Source organism: Pelophylax lessonae (genome assembly GCF_965119305.1).
Source record: "Pelophylax lessonae genome assembly, chromosome: 3".
In the NCBI taxonomy this organism is placed as follows: Eukaryota; Metazoa; Chordata; class Amphibia; order Anura; family Ranidae; genus Pelophylax; species Pelophylax lessonae.
Window position 1 is genome coordinate 376,888,779 of NC_138770.1, and position 22,943 is coordinate 376,911,721.

General features: G+C 40.3%; 1 protein-coding gene across 4 annotated transcripts in view; it reads left to right on the forward strand.

Moving 5' to 3' along the window:
* The window catches only part of FUT9 (fucosyltransferase 9), a 313,771-nt gene extending 294,870 nt beyond the window's left edge, over nt 1–18,901 (forward strand). For 2 of the 4 annotated variants that reach the window (XM_082249215.1, XM_082249216.1), the window contains exon 3: nt 16,409–18,901. In XM_082249215.1, coding sequence (XP_082105341.1) covers nt 16,417–17,496 — 1,080 coding nt within the window. In that variant the 5' untranslated portion in view covers nt 16,409–16,416 and the 3' untranslated portion in view covers nt 17,497–18,901. Of the gene's footprint in view, nt 1–8,789; nt 9,419–13,493; nt 13,842–16,408 lie in introns of all 4 variants that reach the window. The other 2 variants (XM_082249213.1, XM_082249214.1) reach the window with 2 other exon arrangements.
* The last annotated feature ends 4,042 nt before the right edge of the window (nt 18,902–22,943 follow it).

Consider the following 22,943-nt stretch of genomic DNA (forward strand, 5'->3'; position numbering starts at 1 on the left):
TTGCTGTAATTGACAGCAGCAGAAGCTGCTGCTGTCTCAATAAAGCCTATGAGGAGAGAGAAACCCAAGAGAGCCGCTGCTCTTGTGTAAATCATTGGATCAAGAGTCAGCTCAGGTAAGTATAGGGGGAGGGCTGTGCTCAGGTTCTTTTATCTTAACCACTTCCCTACCGGCCTAATGCGGAATGACGTTCGCAAGTGGCTCAGTTATCCTGTTAGGGTGTCATATGACCGGGGCGCGTAGAGCGGCGATCGGTGGTGTGGTGTGTCGATCTGATACACCGCATCTCTGATCTTGGTAAAGAGCCTATGACCAATCACAGCTGATCACAGCAGTAACCAGGAAGTGCCGGTAATCAGCTTTCCTCAGTTCACGCTGACAAGGTGCAAGCAGAGGAGAGCCGATCAGTGGCTCTTCTGACAGGGGGGAAAGAGTCTGCGCTGATAATCAGAGCATTAATTATGAGCGTAGCCCCCATCAGAGGTGCCCAACACAGATGCCAATCAATGTCCATCAGATGCCAATCAGTGCCCGTCAAATATGCCAATCAGTGCCTATCAGTAATGCGTGTCAGTGCCCATCACATATGCCAATCAGTGCCCACCAATAATGCCTGTCAGTGCCTCCTCATCAGTGCTGCCTATCAGTGCCACCCATCAGTGGCACCTATCAGTGCCCATCAGTGCCACCTATCAGTGACCATCATTGCTGCCTATCAGTGCCACCTCTTAGAGCCCATCAGTGCCACCTATCAGTGCTGATCGGTGCTGCCTTTCAGTGCCCATCAGTGCTGCATATTAGTACCACCTATCAGTGCCCATCAGTTCTGCATAACAGTGCTGTCTATTAGTGCCCATCAGTGCTACATATCAGTGCAGCCTATCAGTGCTGAATGTCAGTGCACATCAGAGCCACCTTATCAGTGCCACCTCACCAGTGTCCATCAGTGCCGCCTCATCAGTTTCCATCAGTGAAGGAGAAAACAAAATTTTATAACAGAAACAAAGAAAACCTTTTTTAAAAAAAAATCTGTCTTTTTTAATTTGTTTAGCAAAAAATAAAAAAACAGGTGTGAATAAATACCACCAAAAGTAAGCTCTATTAATGCGGAAAAAAAAAAAAAAAAACATTTAATTTGGCTACAGTGTTGCATGACACTGCAATTGTCATTCAAATTAAGACAGCGCTAAAGCTAAAAATTTGTCTGGGCAGGAAGGGGATGAAAGTGCCCATTATTGAAGTGGTTAATGCAGAGAATGCATTACAGTAAAAAAAAAAAAAAAAAAACCTTCAGCATTTAGAACCACTTTAATACATAATTAGATTTATTTCTAAATACAAGCAGTGTAAGTACCTGAATTTGACCTGATAGCCTCTAGCTGTCCCTGTACAGCACTGTAGGTGAGAAAATAGAAGCACAATGAGCCAAACAGCTTATCTGCTGATAGGTGGATAGAGCAAAGTGCTGGGAGAAATGAGTGCATCACTGTGTACTTCTCCTTTCACTGTTAAATTACGGCTGGTGTGGGTTCAGGGAAACCTATGCTAAGAAGAAGTAGGTTGAATGATCCTGGCCATCATACTGAGAACATCTAGCAGCAAAAACATAATACTGCAAAGGAAAACCCAAAATTAAAGCTAAATATTGCAGTAAAGCTAATTTTCAGGTCATGTAGAAATAAAAAAAATCAAGATAGCATATAGGCAGACCTTATACAACTCATACAGACCAGAAAACCAGCAAACTATTACCATATTCCAAGGGAGTATAATAGAAGGTGATCAAACAGATATGTCTATAGACGCTGTGCACAGAAATTGATAAGAAATCCTTGTGATGCATATCTCCATCTTACATACCAGAATGATTCAAAAAGACCAAATTCACCATAGGACCAGATTATAATAAGAGGTATGAGGAAAAGGATAGAAATTGAATAGTCATTTTATCTTGTTATGCTTAGCTGGATTTCTGCTTTAGGTAATGCGTAACGTGTAACACTTACAGATACGGTATTTATTACCTCTCTCCGAGCACTCTGACACCTTCATCTGCTTTTTCCTCCAGAACAGAGCAATCCTTTTTCAGGCATTATTCAGGGTAAGTATGTTTCCTAGATTGAAATGTTGGCACAGAGATGACATTATTATTAAAACATTTTTTTTTAAATAACAGGTTTCTCCATCCCCACAAATGAGGTGGATGGAGGAATCCCCCCTCCCCTCCACCCGGACATTGCATTCTGATAGCTGCATTCCACCTCTGTTAGAATATACTCATCAGTGGCAACAGCTGTGGATCAAGGACATTTTTTTTCACTGACACTGATCAAAATTCAACTGGTGAAAAGATAACAAAAAGAGGGGCGCACCGACCTAGTGCATTACCACTAAAAACATTTAAATAAATAGTAAAATATACTCACAAACAAAGTGTGATAATACACACATATCAACAATTCAATGTATAAGTAAAGACGTCTTCAAGGAGGCCAGGCACTGCGTAGAGCTGGACGGCGTGTGGCAGAACCGCACGGAGCTGCTGTAGCTTAGGCTGTCTGACGCATTTCGAGGGTGAACCCCCTTCCTCAGGGCCAAGAAATGCTGCTGAAAATTCAACTGGTACCTGATGAACTGACCAAATTTCAATCAGTTTAAAGCCAGCTTTTATCTTACTCACAAATGTCTGGCACAGATTAGCTCCAGGGGCAGCTCCAGGGAAATTTTTTTAGGGGTGCTTTGCTGGTGGTGGGAGTACAAGAGTACATTAGCTAATTGCTAATGCGGCAAAGTTTGCCTGCATGCTTGTGGGCATGGCAAAACATGGGTGTGACTAGTAAGTGGACGTGGCCAGCAAGTGGATGTTTTCTCATGGTCTATGGCTTGTAGTGTGACACTTTTCTTCCTTTGTATAAACCAAAGAAGGCCTGGGGTGAACTGAAGAGATTGTAGGAATGAAAAAAAAAGCCAAGTTGGGGCCAGCTTGTGTCCGGTTCAGCAATAACCCCAGCACAAAAAAAAGCAATTCCCAGCATGCAACAATAATTAACCCCCCGGTATGACACAGTAGTTGACTCTCAACACAGTGAAGTAACTAACCCCTAGCACAGTAATTGACCCGGGGCATGGCTAAATACTTAAACCCCAGCACAGCACAGTAATTAATTCCCAGCATCACACAATAATTAACCCCCAACATTGCATAATAATTAACTCTCAGCATGTGACAACAATAAACTCCAAGCAAAGCACAGTAATAAAACCCCAGCAAAACACAATAATAAACCCTCAGCATGACACAGCAATGGTGGTCAATACTCAGTGTATCTAGCATTAGTGAGTCTGAATTTTAGATACTTCTCTCAGCACTGTGTGGTAGTGGCAAGCAAGGGTGGTCCCCATAAGTCGCACCTGTGATCCTTCATGTTTGCACTTTTATTGCTCTATGCACTTTATACCTATGGACTTTATGGACTCCTATTGATGTGATTTCATGCTTTTATGTATTTATGATTTTATGCTTATATTTATCACATCTGATTCATATATTTTGGTATATGTTATCATCCTATTTATTTGGTAAGAGGTTATCACCATCCCTGCGCTACTGAAATTCGAATGAAAAAGCCAGTTCCTCTTTTTTCTGGATGAATTTTATTTTTTATTATAGGAAAAATTAAATTAATTTTTTATCTGCAAGGTGCTGTGCCACCCTATATGAGTGGTGGGCAGTGGGCACATTACAGTCTGTGGACCTGACACTCACTGGCAGGCCACTGCAATTATATTACAGAGGAAACATTTAATGAATGTTTTATCTGCAAGGTGCTGTGCCACCCTATATGAGTGGTGGACAGTGGGCACAGTACGGTCTGTGGGCCTGACTCTCACTGGCAGGCAACTGCAATTATATTACAGAGGAAAAATTAAATGAATTTTTTATCTGCAAGGTGCTGTGCCACCCTATATGAGTGGTGGGCACTGGCAGTGGGCACAGTTCAGTCAGTAGGCCTGACACACACTGGCAGGCAACTGCAATTATATTAAAGGGTAAAAATTAAATGACTTTTTTATCTGCAAGGTACTGTGCCACCTGATATGAGTGGTGTGCACATAGTACAGTCTGTATATATGTATAGAAAAAAATAAACAAAAGCAGACTGATATACCAGCCCTAAAAAGGGCTTATTGGGGTGCTGTCAGGATGCTGTCCTTACAGCAGGAGTGGACACACTGCCCTAGCTAATGATTTCCCTATTAATTCAGCAGCAGCACTCTCCCTGCTCTAACTAACTCTGCAGCTTCAGAATGAATCTAAGATGGATGCTGTCCTTGCTTTTTTATAGGAGGTGGGAGGGTCCGGGAGGGAGGGTATGCTGATTGGCTGGAATGTGTCTGCTGACTGTGAGGTACAAGGTCAAAGTTTGCTCAATGATGATGTATAGGGGGCGGACCGAACATCGCATATGTTCGCCCGCCGAGGCGAACGCGAACAAGCGATGTTCGCCGGGAACTGTTCGAGGAATAGTTCGGGACATCTCTACTGGTGATCAGTTCCCCTGTATGCTGGTAGCCAGCGAGCTCCTGTATACTAGTGGTCAGTTCCCCTTTATACTGGCAGTCAATGTGCCCCTGTAAACTGATTGAAAATTCCCCTGTATTCTAGTGGCCAGTTCTCATGTAGTGGTCAGTTCTCTTGTATACTGCTGGTCAGTCCTTCTTTATACTAGTGGTCAGTTCCCCTGTATACCTATGAGGAAGTCACGCATCACGTGACAAAACTCGTCAGAGGCGGGGCTATGTGACATCATCATGCCGGAAGTCTGAGGTCGGCTATTTTACTTATTTGTTTGGATGGATGATTATCCTTAAGGGGCAATATGTACTAATGAAAAAGGCAATAGTGCACTGAGTTTGTGAGCAGTATTCTTTTACTGGGTAAATAAATTATATATCTCTTGGGATATGAGAGACTTTTTATTTCCTTTCCTCTACTGAATTGGCTGCTCTCTAAGATATCGAGTGAATGGTAGAGCTGTTGGTGTTCTTTTCTGGTGAAGAGCAGAATGGTTATATGACCCAGGTTACTGGTAAAGTCTTTTTTAACCTTACCTTAGTGTGGGTCAATATTTGAGGAAAGCAGCGGCATTGAAAGGTGGAGGCACACAGTGGTGCAGCACGAGGATATCTTCATGTTGAAGCATGCATGTTACACATACTGTACTGTACATGTGGACACTTTGCTAGAAGCATGTTAATTACGAACATTTACATCAAGAGTGGAACAGGGTTTTTAAAGAACTATAAGGATTTGGTTTACTATTATATTACCATTAAAATACAGTATATAGTTTTTGTTGCACATGTATATATTCATTTGTATGATTTGGTTGCGCAGTTCTCCTGCATACCGCTGGTCCCTTCCCCTGTCAGAGTGCCCCTGTCGGTCATTGTGCCCCTATATAATGGTGCTCAGTCCCCCCTGTATACTGGTGGCCACTGCACCCCTGTATACTGGTGGTGAGTTCTCCTGTTTACTGGTAGTTAGTTTACCCTTGTATACTGATGGCCAGTTCTCCCACATACTGGCAGTCAGTTTCTCTGTATACTGGCAGTTAGTTCTCCTGTATACTGGTGGTCAATTCTCCTGTATATGGGTGGTCAGTTCCCATGTATACTGGGGGTTAGTTCCCCTATATACTGGTGGTACGTCCTCTGTATAGTGTTGGTCAGTCCCCCTGGCGTATTGGTGGTCAGTTCTTCTGTGTACTGGTGTTCAGTCCTCTGTATACTGAAGGTCTGTCCTCTGTATACTGGTGGTCAGTTGTCCTGTATACTGGTGGTCATTCCTTTCTATACTTGTGATCAATCCCCCTATATACTGGTGGTCAGACCCCCTGTATATTGGTGGTAAGTTACCCTATATACTGGTGGTCAGTTCTCCTGCATACTGGCAGTCAATTCTCCTGTATACTGGTGGTTAGTTCTCCTGTATACTGGTGGTCGGTTCTGTATACTGGTGGTCAGTTTCCATGTATACTGGTGGTCAGTTCCTCTGTATACTGGTGGTCTGTCCTCTGTATGCTGGTGGTCTGTCCACCTACGTATTGGTAGTCAGTTCCTTTGTATACTGGTTGGCAATTCTCTTGTATACTGGTGGTCAGTTCTTCTGTGTACTGGTGTTTAGTCCTCTGTATACTGGAGGTCTGTCCTCTGTATACTGGTGGTCAGTTTTCCTGTATACTGGTGGTCATTCCTATTTATACTGAGTGTCAATCCCCCTATATACTGGTGATCAGTTCTCCTGTATACTGGTGGTCAGTTCCCCTGTATACTGGTGGCCAGTTCCCCCCCCCCTGGTGGTCTGTATACTGGTGGCCAGTTCCCCCCCCCCCCTGGTGGTCTGTCCTCTGTAAACTGGTGGTCAGTCTCCCTGTATACTGGTGGTCAGTTCCCCTGTATACTGGTGGTCTGTCCTCTGTCTACTGGTGGTCAGTCCCCCAGTGTATTAGAAGTCAGTTCCTCTGTATACTGGTAGGCAGTTCTTCTGTATACTGGAGGCCTGTCCTCTGTATACCGGTGGTCAGTTCTCCTGTATACTGGTGGTTAGTCCTATTTATACTGGTGGTCAATCCCCCTGTATACTTGTGGTAAGTTACCCTATATAATGGTGGTCAGTTCCCCTGTATGCAGGTGGACAGTCTTCTGTATTATGGTGGTCAGTTTTCCTGTATACTGGTGGTCAGTCCCATGTATAATGGTGGTCTGTGTGCCCCTGTATACTAGCAGTCATTATGACCCAGTATACATGGGCACGCTGACCACCAGTATACAGAGGCACCCTGATTGCTAGTATACCGGGGCATACTGACTGCAAGTATACAAGGGTACACTGACCACCATAATTCTGGGGAACTGATCACTGGTATACAGGGGCACTTTACTTGTAGTAAAGTGTATATTTACAAAATGGTATGTCCCATAATCCTATACCACACACAACGATGTAGACGGGTCACATCCCCTTCATGAACAACAAAGAGTGCCGAAGAATAAAGATCCACCTAATAGTACAGGCTGCTATGTAAATCTCTTAGAACGCTCCATTAAGGTCCCATATCTAGGCCTATGACACCACCTTACCACTTGTAAGGACTCCATGGCCATTAAAACCAGCCATAACTTGTAGGGTGTTGTCCATTAAGGGTTGAAGTGTACCGGTTGTCAGTCTTCTGTATACTGCTGGTCAGTTCTCCTGTATGCTGGTGGTCAGTTCTCCTGTATGCTGGTGGATGGTCCCCCTGTTTACTGATGGTCAGTTCCCCAGTATTCTGGTGGTCAGTTCTCCTTTATTCTGGTGGGCAGTTCCCTTGTATACTGGTGGGCAGTTCTCCTGTATACTGCTGGTAAATCTCTCTGTATACTGGTGGCCAGTTCCCCTGTATATTGGTGAAAAGTTACCCTATATACTGGTGGTCAATTCTCCTGTATACTGGTGGTCAGTTATCCTGTATACTGGTGGCCAGTTCCTTTATACATTAGTAGTTAGTGAACTGGGTCTCCCACTCTCTCTGGTGACATTTTTCATCTATAAGGTTAATGGCAGCCATCTTTACTCCATACCTCATTATAAACTGCAATTTTCTCTCCTTCATGCCCATAAGAGCAGCCCAGCATCCTGGTTTTGGCTGAGCTGCACTCTCCCTGTCTGACTGTCCACCTGCATGGTAAATTGGTGTAGATACTGCCCCTGTTTTAAGTCTGCCAAGCCCTTAATATCATGCTTGTGATAGTGTTTGCAACCTGTGCTTTAAGCTCCCTGTTTACCTGCCTTGTTCCCATGCCTTGACCTTTACCTTTGCCCAATACCCACCCTGCTAGCTGGCTTGGATTTCCTTGTTATCAACCTCATATTGGACTTCAGACTACTCTCTGAAATCAGCTTGCCTTTTGACCATGGATTTGACCCTGACTACTCTCTGAATGTTGCTTGCCCTGACTGCTTTTAGACCACCCTGCCTACCTTCCAAGTACCTGTTTGATGTGCTTAGCTCGCACTTGCCCCAGCGTTGTGGCCAGGCGCTATAGCATGGTGTTTAAGACATGGGGGTAATTGTGTACCGGTAGGCCTGCTTGCCTTATGAGAAGGGGGACTGCTATAAGTGAAGAACACAGAGCCAGATGTAGTGCCTTACCACATACACCAGGGGTAGGCATGGCCCCAGCTCAGGCAATATCAATCCGCAGGTGTGACAGCCCTAGAGCCTGACAGAGCGTGTGTAGTCAGAACTATAGGAACTCTACAGGAACTGCAGCACAGAGATGCTGTATCACTCTGCATAAAGTCCTTGTCCACTCAAGTTGCGTTGCAAGTTTGCATCGATCCAGGGTGGATTGATGCAATTTTGCAAAGCAATGTGAATGGACTGGGCATGGGCATTCATTGGGGCCCATTGAGAATGCTAGAGGAATTTTAGGGTTTGCTTAAGCACACCCAAGCATGCCTGTGATTAGCTCATGTTTTAGCATCTTGTGATACTAATTTACTATGGTACAGTGTACAGTTTTGGTAAGCTGAGGAAATAAGAGCTCAAGAATAGTTTTTTTATTTTTTTATTTTGAGAATGTATTCATGCAGACTTGTAAAGTTACTGAACTATCTACATTAATGTTATTTACTATTATCATGCTGTTTCAGTTTGCAGTGCCCAAAAATCACATTTCTTTTTGTAACCATGACAACAGTTAGTTCAATTTAGTTCTCTTAAATTTTCAGATTTAACTTAGAGCTGTCTACTTCTGGAGAGGGTTCACCTGGAGAACTCTCACCTTCAGTGTTCTCATCTGCAGTAAGCTGATGCCAACTTGTAAGTCCAAGTCGTTCCACGGCTCCTCCAGTTCTGACTCCCATGCTCAGACTCCATTAACCATCTTGGATACCTCACCTGTATCAGCTACTGCTTCTGTCAAACGCAGACTTTTCTGAGACTTTTCCTTTCTGAGATGGAGATCAATGAGATGCAACCCTGGGGTGCTGATATCCTGGCAGCAATAGAAATAGTCACTAACTGCAAAAACTGCGCTCTCTTCAGAGTTCAGCTTTATTAGGCATGGCCTGGACCAGACTGAAGCCAAAGCCCGCATCTCATGTGGAGGATATCCTTCACACTAATTCCACTGAGATACTTACACTAAAAGTAAAAGTGAGAATTCCGACGGAAAGATTTATTGACTCGGGAAATCCACTGAGCCTCAACAATTTCTAAATCCTGGGTTTACCGCAGAGGGCTGAAGGGTTCCCGCAAAACTTTTGAGCCTCGCTAACATGCCGCCTATATTGTTCATGGAAAGGGCCCATTGTGTACCTTAAAGAAGAACTCAAACTTTTCCTCCCCAAAACAACAGATGCATTGTGCAGGTAAATGAATAACAACCCCACTGTCAGTTTATGTGTAACTTACCTCTTTTAGCTGTATGAAGCAGGTTTTTGTGTCTGTGATGTCATTCCTCCTTCTGGCTGCATTTCAAAGTTTCCTGTTTCCTTCCTTTGCCTTTCCTGATACTGCATTTACCATGAGCCTCTGTAGTTTCAGGACAGGCTATGGGAGTCACTTTATAGCAGCTGTGGGAGTTGATGTGGATCTAAAGGTTACTGTAGGTGTTTCTGGGCCTCCATGAGGGTGGTGATTGGGGAGGAATGGATTTGTGTAATCACTGCCCACACTCTATTCCTCTCTGCAATGAATAGGGAACAAGCAGGAAGTGGAACTTTAGCCACAAAATTAACCGCTTGCCGACAGTATAACACAGACATACGGCGGCAAGGTGGCTCGACTGCACCACATCACGTACCTAGTATGTGATCTGACACTTCTGGGTAGGGGACGCACAGTCGCGCCACCGGCAACCCAGCCATGCTGTAATTAAACACAGCACATGTCGATTACTGGGTACCGGCCAATAGATTACTGCTGGCACCTGATGATCATCATGAATTTACACAGGACAGGGCTCTACCCATGTAAACAAGGCAGAGCCCTGTCCTGTCAGTGGGGAAGTAATAGATTTTCTTTCCCCCGTAAAGCAGGGAAGAAAATCCATTGCTTCCCCTAGTAAAAACACTTAAGACAGCACACCAAAACACTGGCTAGGCACACATTACCCCTTGATTTCCCTGGATGTTTAACCACTTCCCAACCAGTGTCATTAGTACAGTGGCAGTGAATATTTTTAGTACTGATCACTGTAATAAGTTCACTGGCCAAAAAGTGTCAGTTAGTGTCCAAATATCCACCGCAGCTGTCCCGCTATAAATGGCTGATTGCCGACATTACTAGTAAAAAATAAATAAAAAAATAAAAATTCCAGTATACTGTACAAACTGTAAGTTTGTAGATGCTATTACTTTTGCACAAACCAGTCGATATACGCTTAATGGGATTTTTTTTTACTAAAAACATGTAACAGAATACATATTGGCGTAAATTTATCAAGAAATGTAATTGTTTTAAATTTTTTATTGGATATGCTTGATAGCGGAACGTAAAAAATATTGTATTTTTTTTTTTCAAAATTGTCGATCTTTTTTTGTTTATGGTGCAAAAAATAAAAACCGCATTGATGATAAAATACCACCAAAAGAAAGCTCTATTTGTGGGAAAAAAGGATATACATTTTGATTGGGTACAGTATTGGATGATCACACAATTGTCACTTAAAATAGCACAGTGCCATATAGCAAAAAATTGCCTGGTCATGAAGGAGGGTAAATCTTTCGGAGGCCAAGTGGTTAAAGTGATTCTAAATGCAATTTTTTAAATTTTTTTTTTAAATAACAAACATGTTCTACTTACCTGCTGTGTGTTATAATTTTGCAGAGAGCAGCCCAGATCCCCCCTTCCCCCACTGCTGCACTCATGCATGCTTGCTAATGCAACCCGCACAGAAATGCATGGCTATGCCCACCAAACATGCGTCGCTGTCACAGTGCCATTTCGACTGGGTTCGCATCTGCGTGTTTCTAAATGCATGGCAACCCACACAGAAAACACATGCTTTGCTGTGCATTTCTAAAATCCACCACAATGCATATCGCACTTTCATTACCATTTAGGCTGTGTTCTCATCTACGCATTTCCATACACATGGCAACCCGCAAGAAAACGCATGTTTTGCTGTGTGTTTCGAAAACATGTGGCAATGGGCATCATGTTTGCATTACTATTTGTTGGCATCTGCCTGTTTTTTCCGAACGCACAGCAATCTGCAATACAAATTGCATTCTTTGCTGTGTGTTTCGAAAATGCACAGCAATGTATGTCATGCTTGCGTTACCATTTAGGCTGTGTTCTCATTTACGCTTTGTGAATGCAACCGGCACAAAAAACACGCACTCTGTTGTGCATTTCAAAAACACATAGCAACGTGTGCAAGGCAACTCGCACAAAAACGTGCATTTTAAAAATGCACAGCAATGCACATTACACTTGTGTTACCATTTGTTTGCATCTGCACTTTTCCCAAATGCACAGGAACTCGCAAGAAAATGCACACTTTGGTAAATGTTTCAAAAATGAGAGGCATCTGTATGTTTCTAAGTGCACGGTAACCTGCATTAAAAACATGCAGCAATGTGTGGCATGTCAGTGTTACCAATTATGCTGTGATGGGCCACTTGATGCCCCTCTTGTGTGCTTCTTTCAGTATACAGCTTTTTCCATTTTGGAACCAGGAACCAGGTATTATAGCTGAATATTGCACCTGAGAACTAGACAACACTAGCTTATGTGCAAACTGGAACTGCCTTCATTGTAAACTCACACACAATATATACCACACAAAATCAGCTAAGAGCTTGATCACATTATGCAAACTGTAAACAGTAAGATAATTAGCATAGCTAAGGAACAGCCAACATAAACAGTAATCTAAATGAACAGTAAGCAAATTAACACCTAGTCACCTAGACAAGCCTAGGTGACTCAGGTCACTGCCCACCCAAACATTGCTTGGATTAATCAGGGATCCCAGACAGTCCAGGAACAATCTACAACCCTGAATACAAAAAGTGCATTACACATGCTGTCTTCAGGTGTTTGGCTTTAACTTGTGTAATCTGTCTACTAGAAAAGACTAAACCCACAATGTTTCAGCAGTCTAAAAAAAGTGGAATTCATTTACGCTTAAAAAATGCGCGAAGAAGAAAGAAAGGTGTAATGGAATTTGCTTGGAAGGAAGTTTTTAGGCAGCAAGAAAGACCAGGGAGGAGAGGTAAGGGTTAAAAAAAAAAACACCGAACCATCAAAGTTGCACAGGAATGATAGTCGCGCTGGAAGTCACGTGACTTTCATGTGGTGCTAGTGTGAACCAGGGCTATCTATATACAATTCCTCCCAGAGTCAACCCCTAGCATTGCTAGCATTCAAAGAAGGCTGTGTTGTGTATAGGCAGTCCCCTGGTTACAAACATCTGACTTACAAATGACTCCTACTTTCAAATGGAGGGAGACAACAGGAAGTGAGTGGAAATCTACCTTTAGGAAGGGAAATTCACTCCTGTAAGAGTTATCATGGGAAAAAGATGTGTCCACTGAAGCTTTATCACTAATCCTTGTTTCCACAACAACCCAAAATTTTCAAAATCGAATTATCACAGGGACAGAAAGTGAGGTGAAATCTTCTGAACAGGGGCACAGACAGCAAAACAAATGTTGCAAAGCTGTTAACCCTTCACTATGCTATCAAAAACAAACGTAGACATTTTTTTTTTGTCTAGAGCTACACTTAAAAAATGTACCTGTTCCGACTTACAAACAAATTCAGGTTAAGAACAAACCTAAAGACCCTATCTTGTTTGTAACCCGGGGACTGCCTGTATATGAAGAATTTTCCTTTTTGAATAATGCTGTGATCTGTGTGGCGGAACTTCAGAGGTTTGGACTTTTCCTGTAGGTGAGACTGGGAAGATTGAATGCTAATAAGCATATGTTCAATCCTACCCACCACCAGAGCTGTGAAGAAAGTTACATCATTTGTAACCATCAGAGTCTGAAAGACTACAAAAGGGAGTGTTACAGACTCTGTTCTCTACAGGAAGTGGCTGTGGAAGAGACAAAGTCTGTTACCAGGCTATACAGAGTGTCACATGGTAAATAGCCACAACTAAACCAAGAATATCAGGGAATCTGCAGACAACAGAGCAACATGGTAGAGAGGTGTGATCTTTGCTGGAATTGATCATTCCATTAAGTTCTAGTGAAAAGAAAGTTGGAGTTTAGCTTTAACCATAGGTATCATAATATGATCCTGATAGAAGCAAGAAAACATAAAACTTTAGCATCCAACTGGCTAATCTCATCCCCTGGTCCCTGAAGCTACCTTACCTATACATCTAGTACTAAGTTTTAAAAAACACAAGTATTACTTTCCTTTAACTGAGTGCCTGTTATTTGTTTGTTATCTTCATTTGAGACTTCATCCCCTTTTTTTTTCCAGATATCATCTCTGTATGCAGCTGGCTGTGGAGCTCAGTGGCCACCTCAACAAAAAGACTTGTACTCTATTGAGTGAACTATACATAGGCTTTGAAGGCCTAAAAGGACCTGTTTCTCTCAGACTTTAGCCCACTGCAGACTGTCAATTTCCATTGTTTTAGTTACTGGTTATAAACAGCTCTAGCACATTTGTTTTCTTCTGGTTAGTTAAGTGCGGTGACAGCAGGGACATATTCTCATGGATTGTTGTTTTAGTTATTGTAATTTTTTTAAATGCAGCAATATCTCTCACTTTAATATATTAAGAAGATGCGATCCTCCAACTGGAAATATCAAATTGGTGTCAAAAGTAAGAACATTTTTTGGTACTTTTTAATTTTTGTAGAAAAAAATAAAAAAACTCAGTGGTAATTAAATACCACCAAAAGAAAGCTCTATTCGTGTGAAAATCCTTATATAAACTTCATTTGGGTACAGTGTTCCATGAGCGAGCAATTGCCAGTAAAAATAGCACAGTGCTGAATAGGAAAAAATATCCTGGCCAAGAAGGGGGTAAAATTCTTTACTGATCACCAATTTAGAAATAGCAGGAAATGAGGGTTCTTCACATCTGAAGAAAAAAAGTGTGGGGTCCCCCCATAAAACCCACAGCAGACCCTTGTCCAAGCATGCAGCCTGGGAATCCAGGAAAGGGGGGAAGCATACAGCCCCACATCTTGAACAATTCCAGGCCACAGGCTTTAAAAATAGGATGTGGGTACATTGCCTGAGGGGAACCCCCCGGAAAAGCTCCTTTGTTGCTGAGGACAGGGGCCTCCTCCACACAACCCTGGCCTGGTGGTTGTGGGAGTCTGTGAGCAGTGGCTTATAAGAAACTGAAAGGCTCCTTTAAAAATAAGGGGTCCCCATATACTGCATCCTTCCCCCACATATTGCCCCTATTCATTCCCAAAAAACAAAAACACCTAAAACAAAACATCCTGCCATGGAATTTATTTTTTGAGAAGAGGGGGGTGGCATGCTTCTCAACAAGGATAATGTATTTTTAGTGGGAACCCCATGCCATTTTTTTCTTGCATGGGTGTCCCATTATTTCATTGTATCTATACCAAACCGTCAGGTTCCATTCACATTAAGGCGTCTCGGATCTCAAGCAGAATCACTGCGATTCTGCTCATGATCCTGAATCATTGCAAAGCGTGGGAGGCCCCTGTGATTCCCGTGACTTGCAGTGGCACCCCAAATGCGGCACGGTTTTGCCGCAATTGTGGCCCGAGATTCTCTTTGCGCAATTTTACCACGATTCGTCGGGCGACAATCGCAGCAAAATTGTGCCGCGTTCGGGGTGTCATTGCAAGTTATGGGAATAGCACGGGTGTCCCGCAATATGAGACGCCTATATGTAAATGGTGCCTAAGCTAGGATAATGGTTTTGTATAGATGATGGAAATCCACAGCCACTTTGTTAACAAATAGAAGTAAAGTGGCTGAAGCTGTCAATCGCCAGCAATTTAAAAAGTATTTTTTCTTGTTAATATTAGTTTTGTTGCAGTTGGTTGTATACATCGTACAGATGTGCCACTTCAAAAGCAGGTTAAGGGCATCCCCAGGCATCTTATTTATAGGAACTTTCCATTGTAATGCTTCACTTTAAGTATTTTTAAAATAGCTGCTTCCTTTTTTCTTTAAAAATTTGCATGGAAAATATGCAGAACTTATTTTTAACATTTAGCTCCTATTGACTTCAATAGGGTTCGGATTCAGCTCCCAAACTTCTGTAATGTTTCCCAAACCCACCGCAAACCAATCTTGTGCTCATCCCTACTAGTCTGTGTAAGCATGTATGTGTATATGTGAGATAGGAACCTTAGATTGTAAGCTCCATGAGGGCTCACATGCTTGATCACATCATACCATACACACTCATATAACACATTTGTAAAGATAGGCCTTATTCACAAAAGTGCACTTAAATATACACCCATGCAAGGGACCTCTTTGCTACACAGAATGCACAGATGTTTCATGCATCCACATGCAGACAGTCCCATTCATGTCAATTGGGGTGCAGCAGCTGCACAGACACAGACGCTGCTCGCAATCTGATATCCCTGTGTGAGCAGGTGATCGTGGGGTGTGTGACCCTGAATTCACACTGTCTGTGTTCGTGGACACACACCTGTACCCACATGGACCCACAGACATACTGTACATACCCACATTCATAAATACTGTTACACAAAAGGGAAAGTAGTAAATGTTTTTAATGGAAATAATTTTAAAGTTTTGTAAATGTTTTGTTTCCATTTTTTTTTTCCATTTAATAATTTTTTTATTTATTAACTTGAGCATTGTTTCATAGTCTACATTCACTGGGAATTTTAGAAATTAGGGCTGAATATTGACAAAAGGTTAAAATATATGTTTAGAGCAATCAAAATTTACTTTAACTTAAGGAAAGATTTAAATGGAAAATAGAAAAAATATTTACTAGAGAATGAAGAAAAAAAAAAAAACCCCTCATTAAACCTCTGCCTATTCATGGACTGTGTCACCAGAAAGACAAATCCAGGAATGCAGTATATTAAATCAAATCATAACATGTGTTTTTTTCTTTTAAAGATAAACTCCAGGTAAACACCTAAAAACATATGTAGATAAAATACATACAAGAGTTGTTTACCTGACAATTTTTAAATTTTTTTAAAATTTATATTCCCGTCCATCCGGTTCTGAGAGCTCTGCCACACAGTTTAGCCAGTCTGGTGTCCTGTCTTTTTCTGCTGCAGTTAGGCTGTACATCTAGAAAAAAAAAAAATCCATAATAAATTAGATAAAGGTCAGAGGATGTATTTCTGGTTGTATCTACTTAACTGATATTGTGTAAATCTAACATTTTGATTTTTTTTTTTCCAGGGCAAAGTATGACATCAACATCTAAAGGCATCTTCCGACCATTTCTAGTTGTCTGCATTGTGTTGATCTGTTTCATGGTATGTATATTAATATATGTGAAACCAACAAACAATTGGATCTCCAGCCCAATAGAATCAGCTAACTCTGTGCTTAAAATGAAGAATTTTTTCTCCAGTAAAAGGGAGGATTATAATGAAACCATTGTTCTTATTTGGGTATGGCCTTTTGGACAAACCTTTGAACTCCAGTCTTGTGAAGCTCTTTTTAATATCCATGGGTGCCATTTAACTACTGACCGCACACTGTACAACAAATCAAATGCAGTTCTTATACATCACAGAGATATCACCTGGGATTTGACAAACCTACCAGTGCAAGTAAGACCACCCTTTCAAAAATGGATATGGATGAATCTAGAGTCACCAACCCATACACCACAAAAAAGTGGCATTGAACATTTATTTAATCTCACACTGACCTACAGACGAGACTCAGACATTCAGGTGCCTTATGGCTTTATGGTCGTAAGCACTCAGCCCTTTGAATTTGAAGTGCCAAGCAAGGACAAACTGGTCTGTTGGGTTGTAAGCAACTGGAATCCTGATCATGTGAGAGTCAAATATTACAATGAACTCAACAAATACATTGAAATCTTGACTTATGGTCAAGCCTTTGGGGAATACTTGAGTGATAAAAGCTTGATTCCAACCATCTCTACTTGTAAATTTTATTTGTCATTTGAAAATTCTATCCACAAGGACTACATAACAGAAAAGCTTTATAATGCACTATTGGCGGGATCGGTGCCCATTGTACTAGGTCCTCCAAGAGAAAACTATGAAAATTATATACCAGCAGACTCTTTCATCCATGTGGAAGATTTCCTCTCTCCAAGAGAGTTGGCAGATTTTCTGTTAATGCTGAACAAAGATACTGAGCGCTATCTGGCATACTTCAACTGGAGGAAATACTACACAGTAAACTTGTCCCATTTCTGGGAGTCTCACGCTTGCATAGCATGTGATCATGTTAAAAGACATCAGGAGTACAAATCTGTCAGTAATCTGGAGAAATGGTTTTGGAACTAAGCCTCTGCTTTCATGTTTGAGCACTTTCTGAAAAGACATTACAATGGTTACTCACATCAAGATAAAAGTTTAGTGCTTTGTCTCACCGTTTACCGCTGTGTTGAATGCATAATTTAACATAAACTTTGTCAGACATAAAAGAAACTCCTTTCAGCATCAGAGTTATCATTTGCTGACACTTACATGTAGCAGTTCATCTGCATAGTGGGAAGATTGCTTAGTCTGAACTAATCAGTATTTTTTTTACACATCTTTTTAGAGTTCGTCCTTTGTTCCCACATTATGTAGCAATTTGGTATCACCCACTTTTCTGTGTACTTGTTTGGCTGCCATCAATATCAATCTGCATATGATGCCAGATATCAGGTAGGAGTTGGGTATTATAATAATATATATGTCGATTGGCAGACATCTAGGAACAAAAATCTTTATGGAGTGAGAAATGAGAATTAGAGAGGTCTTATTTATCAATGTTCTCTGTGATAAGTCATATTCACCTAGCTTCAGCTGAACCTGCAAATTAACACTCTAAAGCCATTTTCTCACCCTTTAAACAAGCTCACAGTGTATATCCATTTATACAGGTTTCACGTTTACGATCATATTGATCAAGTGTGATGCTACATTTGTTTATTTCAGAGTCACTTTTTTCAAATATTTTTTTAAAGAAAGTATGACCTTTTAACTCATATAAGTAATTAATGGCACCATTGTGATATGTGCAGTTACTTGTGGGGAGATGTAAATCTATTTTTCAGTCTTTTGGGGTATCCTGTGGGTATCTGCTTGTCAGTGAAATCAATACAGGTTTGTAAAACAACTTATACTTGGCCATTAGAGCTTTACAGACTTTCGGATGTACACTGGAAGTGTTTCACTACTTAGAAAAGATACTGCCTATTTTGAAGCTTATGACTCATATTTTTTAGAGTTATTTTTGCAAGCCATGGTGATTAAAAGTCTATAATGGTTACAACAGGAAAAGTATGTACCATATTGATAAGCAATACAGGTTTTGTCCCACATCCTTCATTTTCCAATCACAAGATGAAACAGTAGGCACAGGTAGTGAATATTATATAACTGGGAATAAAGTATAACGACCATATATTTCATAAATTGTATTAAGCAGTGATGATGCAGTGTGCTTCAGCCTATAGCAATCTATATAAAGATGGATCTGTGAAAAATGTAACTGCACAGTTGGCTTGTATGACTGCATTTCATACATTGTGCTTTGCTTTGTTGAATAAGCTTGCAGACATTCCCCAGTTCATTCCAACTGCCATATGTGCATCACCATTACCATTTTAGGAGGTAGCTAAATGCAGCCAGTAAATGCACTAGATCCAATATCATTTGAGAAAAAGATTAGTAAATCCATCTGCATAGCAGAATATTTCATTCATTTGAATTTAGATTTTAGTAATCCACTGATTAAATTATAAGTCCTAATTTACTACTAAAGTATGTAAGTTGAGACTACTTCAATACAAGCAATCAGATTTTATTTGTGGACAAACCTGCTTATGTGTATAATGCAGATATTAATCTTGAGTTCTTATATTTATGAACTGTATTTTTTGCAGATTGGAAAAATCTTGAATCATATATTCAGGTAGATTGAAAGTTTGCATTTAATCAAAAAACGACGAGATTCGGCAAAATCACAAATCAAGTAGTGATCTACATGTTATGTAGTATTAAGGCCAATCATATATTATAACCTTCACACTATCATGTTATTCTTCTGATGTTGCATGCTTCCATCTAAGGCACGAAGCCAGACTGCATGGTGGTCAGATTTCATCTTGTTATGAAAAGACTCATAATTACATTCCAGCTTTGAATTAGGCACACATTTGAACTAGGCATACACAAACTCTGCATTGCAGCCAAACCCTAATATGAAATGTTAAGCTCTAGGGCAAGATATGCAAATGAGTATCATTGAAGACACTGTTTGCCGTGTCATATAGCCAATGTTGTGGCCAGTCCAGAGAAATCTATCATAGCTAAAATACTTATGGTGGGAAGCACATCCAAAGGCACAATTGTTATAGTATAAAAAAAATGTTGATATGTGATAAAAGACAAGTGCTAGTGCTGATAGTAATTACAGTGCTAATGTCCTCAGCCTCCTGACCTTTCTAAGGAACAAATAAAGTAAAAAGAAATACTGTATATATATATATATATATATATATATATATATATATATATATATATATATATATATAAAAACTGTAAAAAGTGCACATAGCAACCACATCCTTTACTGCCAGAGTTAGGAGGCTGAACTAGACCCAACATTTTTAAGCAAGGAATGGTAGCATAGGAAAATCATGTGCAAACATGTATTTAAATATGCAATACTGCTGGTTCCCATAACTGCCAAAAAGGTGTTGTCAAAGAATGGGGTGAAAATGATGTTTAATACTCACATATGGGCCTAGAACTGTAGTTTGAAGAGATCTCAGTTTTATTTATTAGTTATTTATTTAAAAATAATACATTCATTGTTATGCATACAGGCATGATGTGCTACTCTCAATGTCACTGTATGTGTAATTCATCATCGGTTCATTGGACCTTATGGGTCATTGGACCTTCATTGGACCTTATTAGCAAACGCCTGACAGGAATAGTGACCTCTGCAGTCCCTATTCTTACACAAAAGTCACAAACACTCTTAAGCCACACTATACAGACTCTGTAAAAATTCCTATGGAGAATAGCAGGAACAAAATGGCAGAGGATTTTTCTACGTGGACATCTCTTCTGGAGTTAAAAGGTTTATCTGCTGGGTTTTGCACATGCTTTGCCAAACATCAAAACTGCAATGATCACTTACAGCCTTTACATATACTGTACATTATGAAATGAATGTTTGAAGGATTAATTATTTTTGTGGCAATTACTCTGAGTAAGTGCTCCTGAGGGGTTATTTAACTGACATGAAGTGATTAAAATGTGTCAATATGATCTAAACGTACTTAAAGCTTCATGTCCACTATTGTATTTATTATAAGAAAAATACTGCACAGTTTGTCTACATTATTGTTGGCACAAGCTGAAATAGTAAGAAGTAGTAACAATTAGAAAAGCATTTATCACCAGAGTATTTTTCAATGTTTATTTTGTTATATGTATTTCCAAAGCACAAAGTGATTTATTGTGGCATTTTAATTTTGTTGGCACTGGAATTGAAGGTTTTTAAAAGTCGTTTTATTTATGTCAATCAAAAAGTTTTTCTACAGAGAGTTTTGCTAAAATATGTTAACAGTATATTCACAAGTAAACTTTCTAAAGAGAAAATGTAAAATCCTAAGAATCAACGCAGTATTTTTACATGGCCCACCAAAGATAGCACCATCTGGTACAAGTTATGCTGTACAGAAAATTTAAAGTGTACCTGTCAGATCTTTTAATAATTTACAATGGCGAGTCCCTGTAAAAGAAGAGTTACTATACATACAGTATATCTTTGGCAGACTGTGTCACCTAACTTCTCCCTATTCCAATGCTGCAGCCTCCATAAACACATTCAACACTTCTGGAAGTGGTGGCTGCATGTGTCTCCCACCAAACTTCATGGTTCCTTCCTCCAACCCTTACTTCACTACAAAAATCAGCAGTGAAGTGGGGTCTCAGAAAGGAACCAAGGTTTTACACCAGTGGACATAAGCATCCATAGTTCCAGAAAGTGTCAAATGCTAAAAATATTTAAGATGGATGCAGCATGGTAATAAATGGAAGGTAGAAGACATCAGCCACCGGAAAGGTGAATATGCTACCTCTTCTCTTACACGTATTTCCTTTAGAAATGATTTAAAGACCTGATAGTGTTGCATAATTGAGTGGGGCAGGGTTTAAACCCTTGCTGGGACATTACAGCTATACAGAATCATGGTTAGGAGCTCCCATTGTAACCACAGTACAAATGTGAATGGCTGAGTTCTGCTTTTTAAAGCAAAAGACGTATTGTAAAACATTTTTGAGTCCTGTTCCCCCACTGGGGTCCTTATATGAAGATGTGGAGACCTATATTTAGATTTGTGACACTGATATCCCAAGGGTAAAATACAGAAAGAAATACTTGCTGAGACCCCAAACAGCACTAAAATGATAAAAAAAAAAAAAAAAAACGGCGCCTCCTATAAAACTTGCTAATTAACTTAGTGTGCAGCGGTCATCAATTTTTTGGTATGCGCCAAAACAATCTAAATTAATTGTATTTGAGGCGCTAGCCTAAGTACCAATGTGTGCCCACATGAAAAACAGCAAATACATATAATGAACAAAAACAGTGCTTTTGCTTTAACAATATGTGAATGTTCTGTATTCAAATACAATCAAGACTCTCCTTAACCTCACTAGCGGTATTCCCGAGTGTGGCTCGGGGTTAAATTTCAGTGCCAAAAGCGGTAACCCCGAGCCACACTCGGGGTACCGCCAGGAAGATCGCTGGATCCTGTAAGAGAGGGTACTCACCTTGTCCCCAGGATCCAGCGATGTATCCCGGCAGTGTGCGGTGGCCGGATCTTCCTCCCGATGCTCTGTGCCCCGCCTTCCTGTGACGTGACGCTCGCAGGGGGGTGGAACCAGCGGCAAATTCAAACAGTAAAACACACCAAACACACTGATACATTACAAAATAAAATAAATTCACATTAGTTTGCCCCCCAGTGCCCTTTCCTGCTGTTTTACTGTACTTTTAATGTATATATATATATGTATGTATGTATGTATGTATATATATGTATGTATATATATAGATATGCACGTATATCTATATATGTACAAACATATATATATATACATAAATACATACATATATATATATATATATATATATATATATGTATATACAGTATATATATATATATATATATATATATATATATATATATATACATACATACTTTATCTTATTTATATTTACTTATTTTATTATAATTTATGATTTTGTGTTTCAAACTTTATCATACCCGAGATGTTATAAAGAAGAACGCACAGTAAAAAAAAAAAATCATATGCATATAGTTGGTTTAAGCTGCTCGTTCTTAAGAATTACATGCAAAATAATGGTACCGCTTTCAGCACAGCACCTAAAATCGGAAAGAATCATACCACATGCATATTAGTGCTTTGAAATCTTGTTAAAAAGTGCTAATTTTTTGTGCTCCTCCACCTTAAGTAGGGGGCCACTTACCAGATGACTTTGGGCCACCCAGGGCCTCACAGCTTTAAATTGATCACCTTAGCACTAGATTAGGCTCAGCATCATCAGCAGAAATATCCCAGATTAAAAAAACAAATCAAATAATTGTGCAGTACGTTTATTTAAAAGTGGTCACATAAAATTCATATGCCAAAAAACTCACATGAAATGCATTGAGGTCCACTGTAGCAGTGATACTTCCGGTTTTGTCATGCCTGTCTCA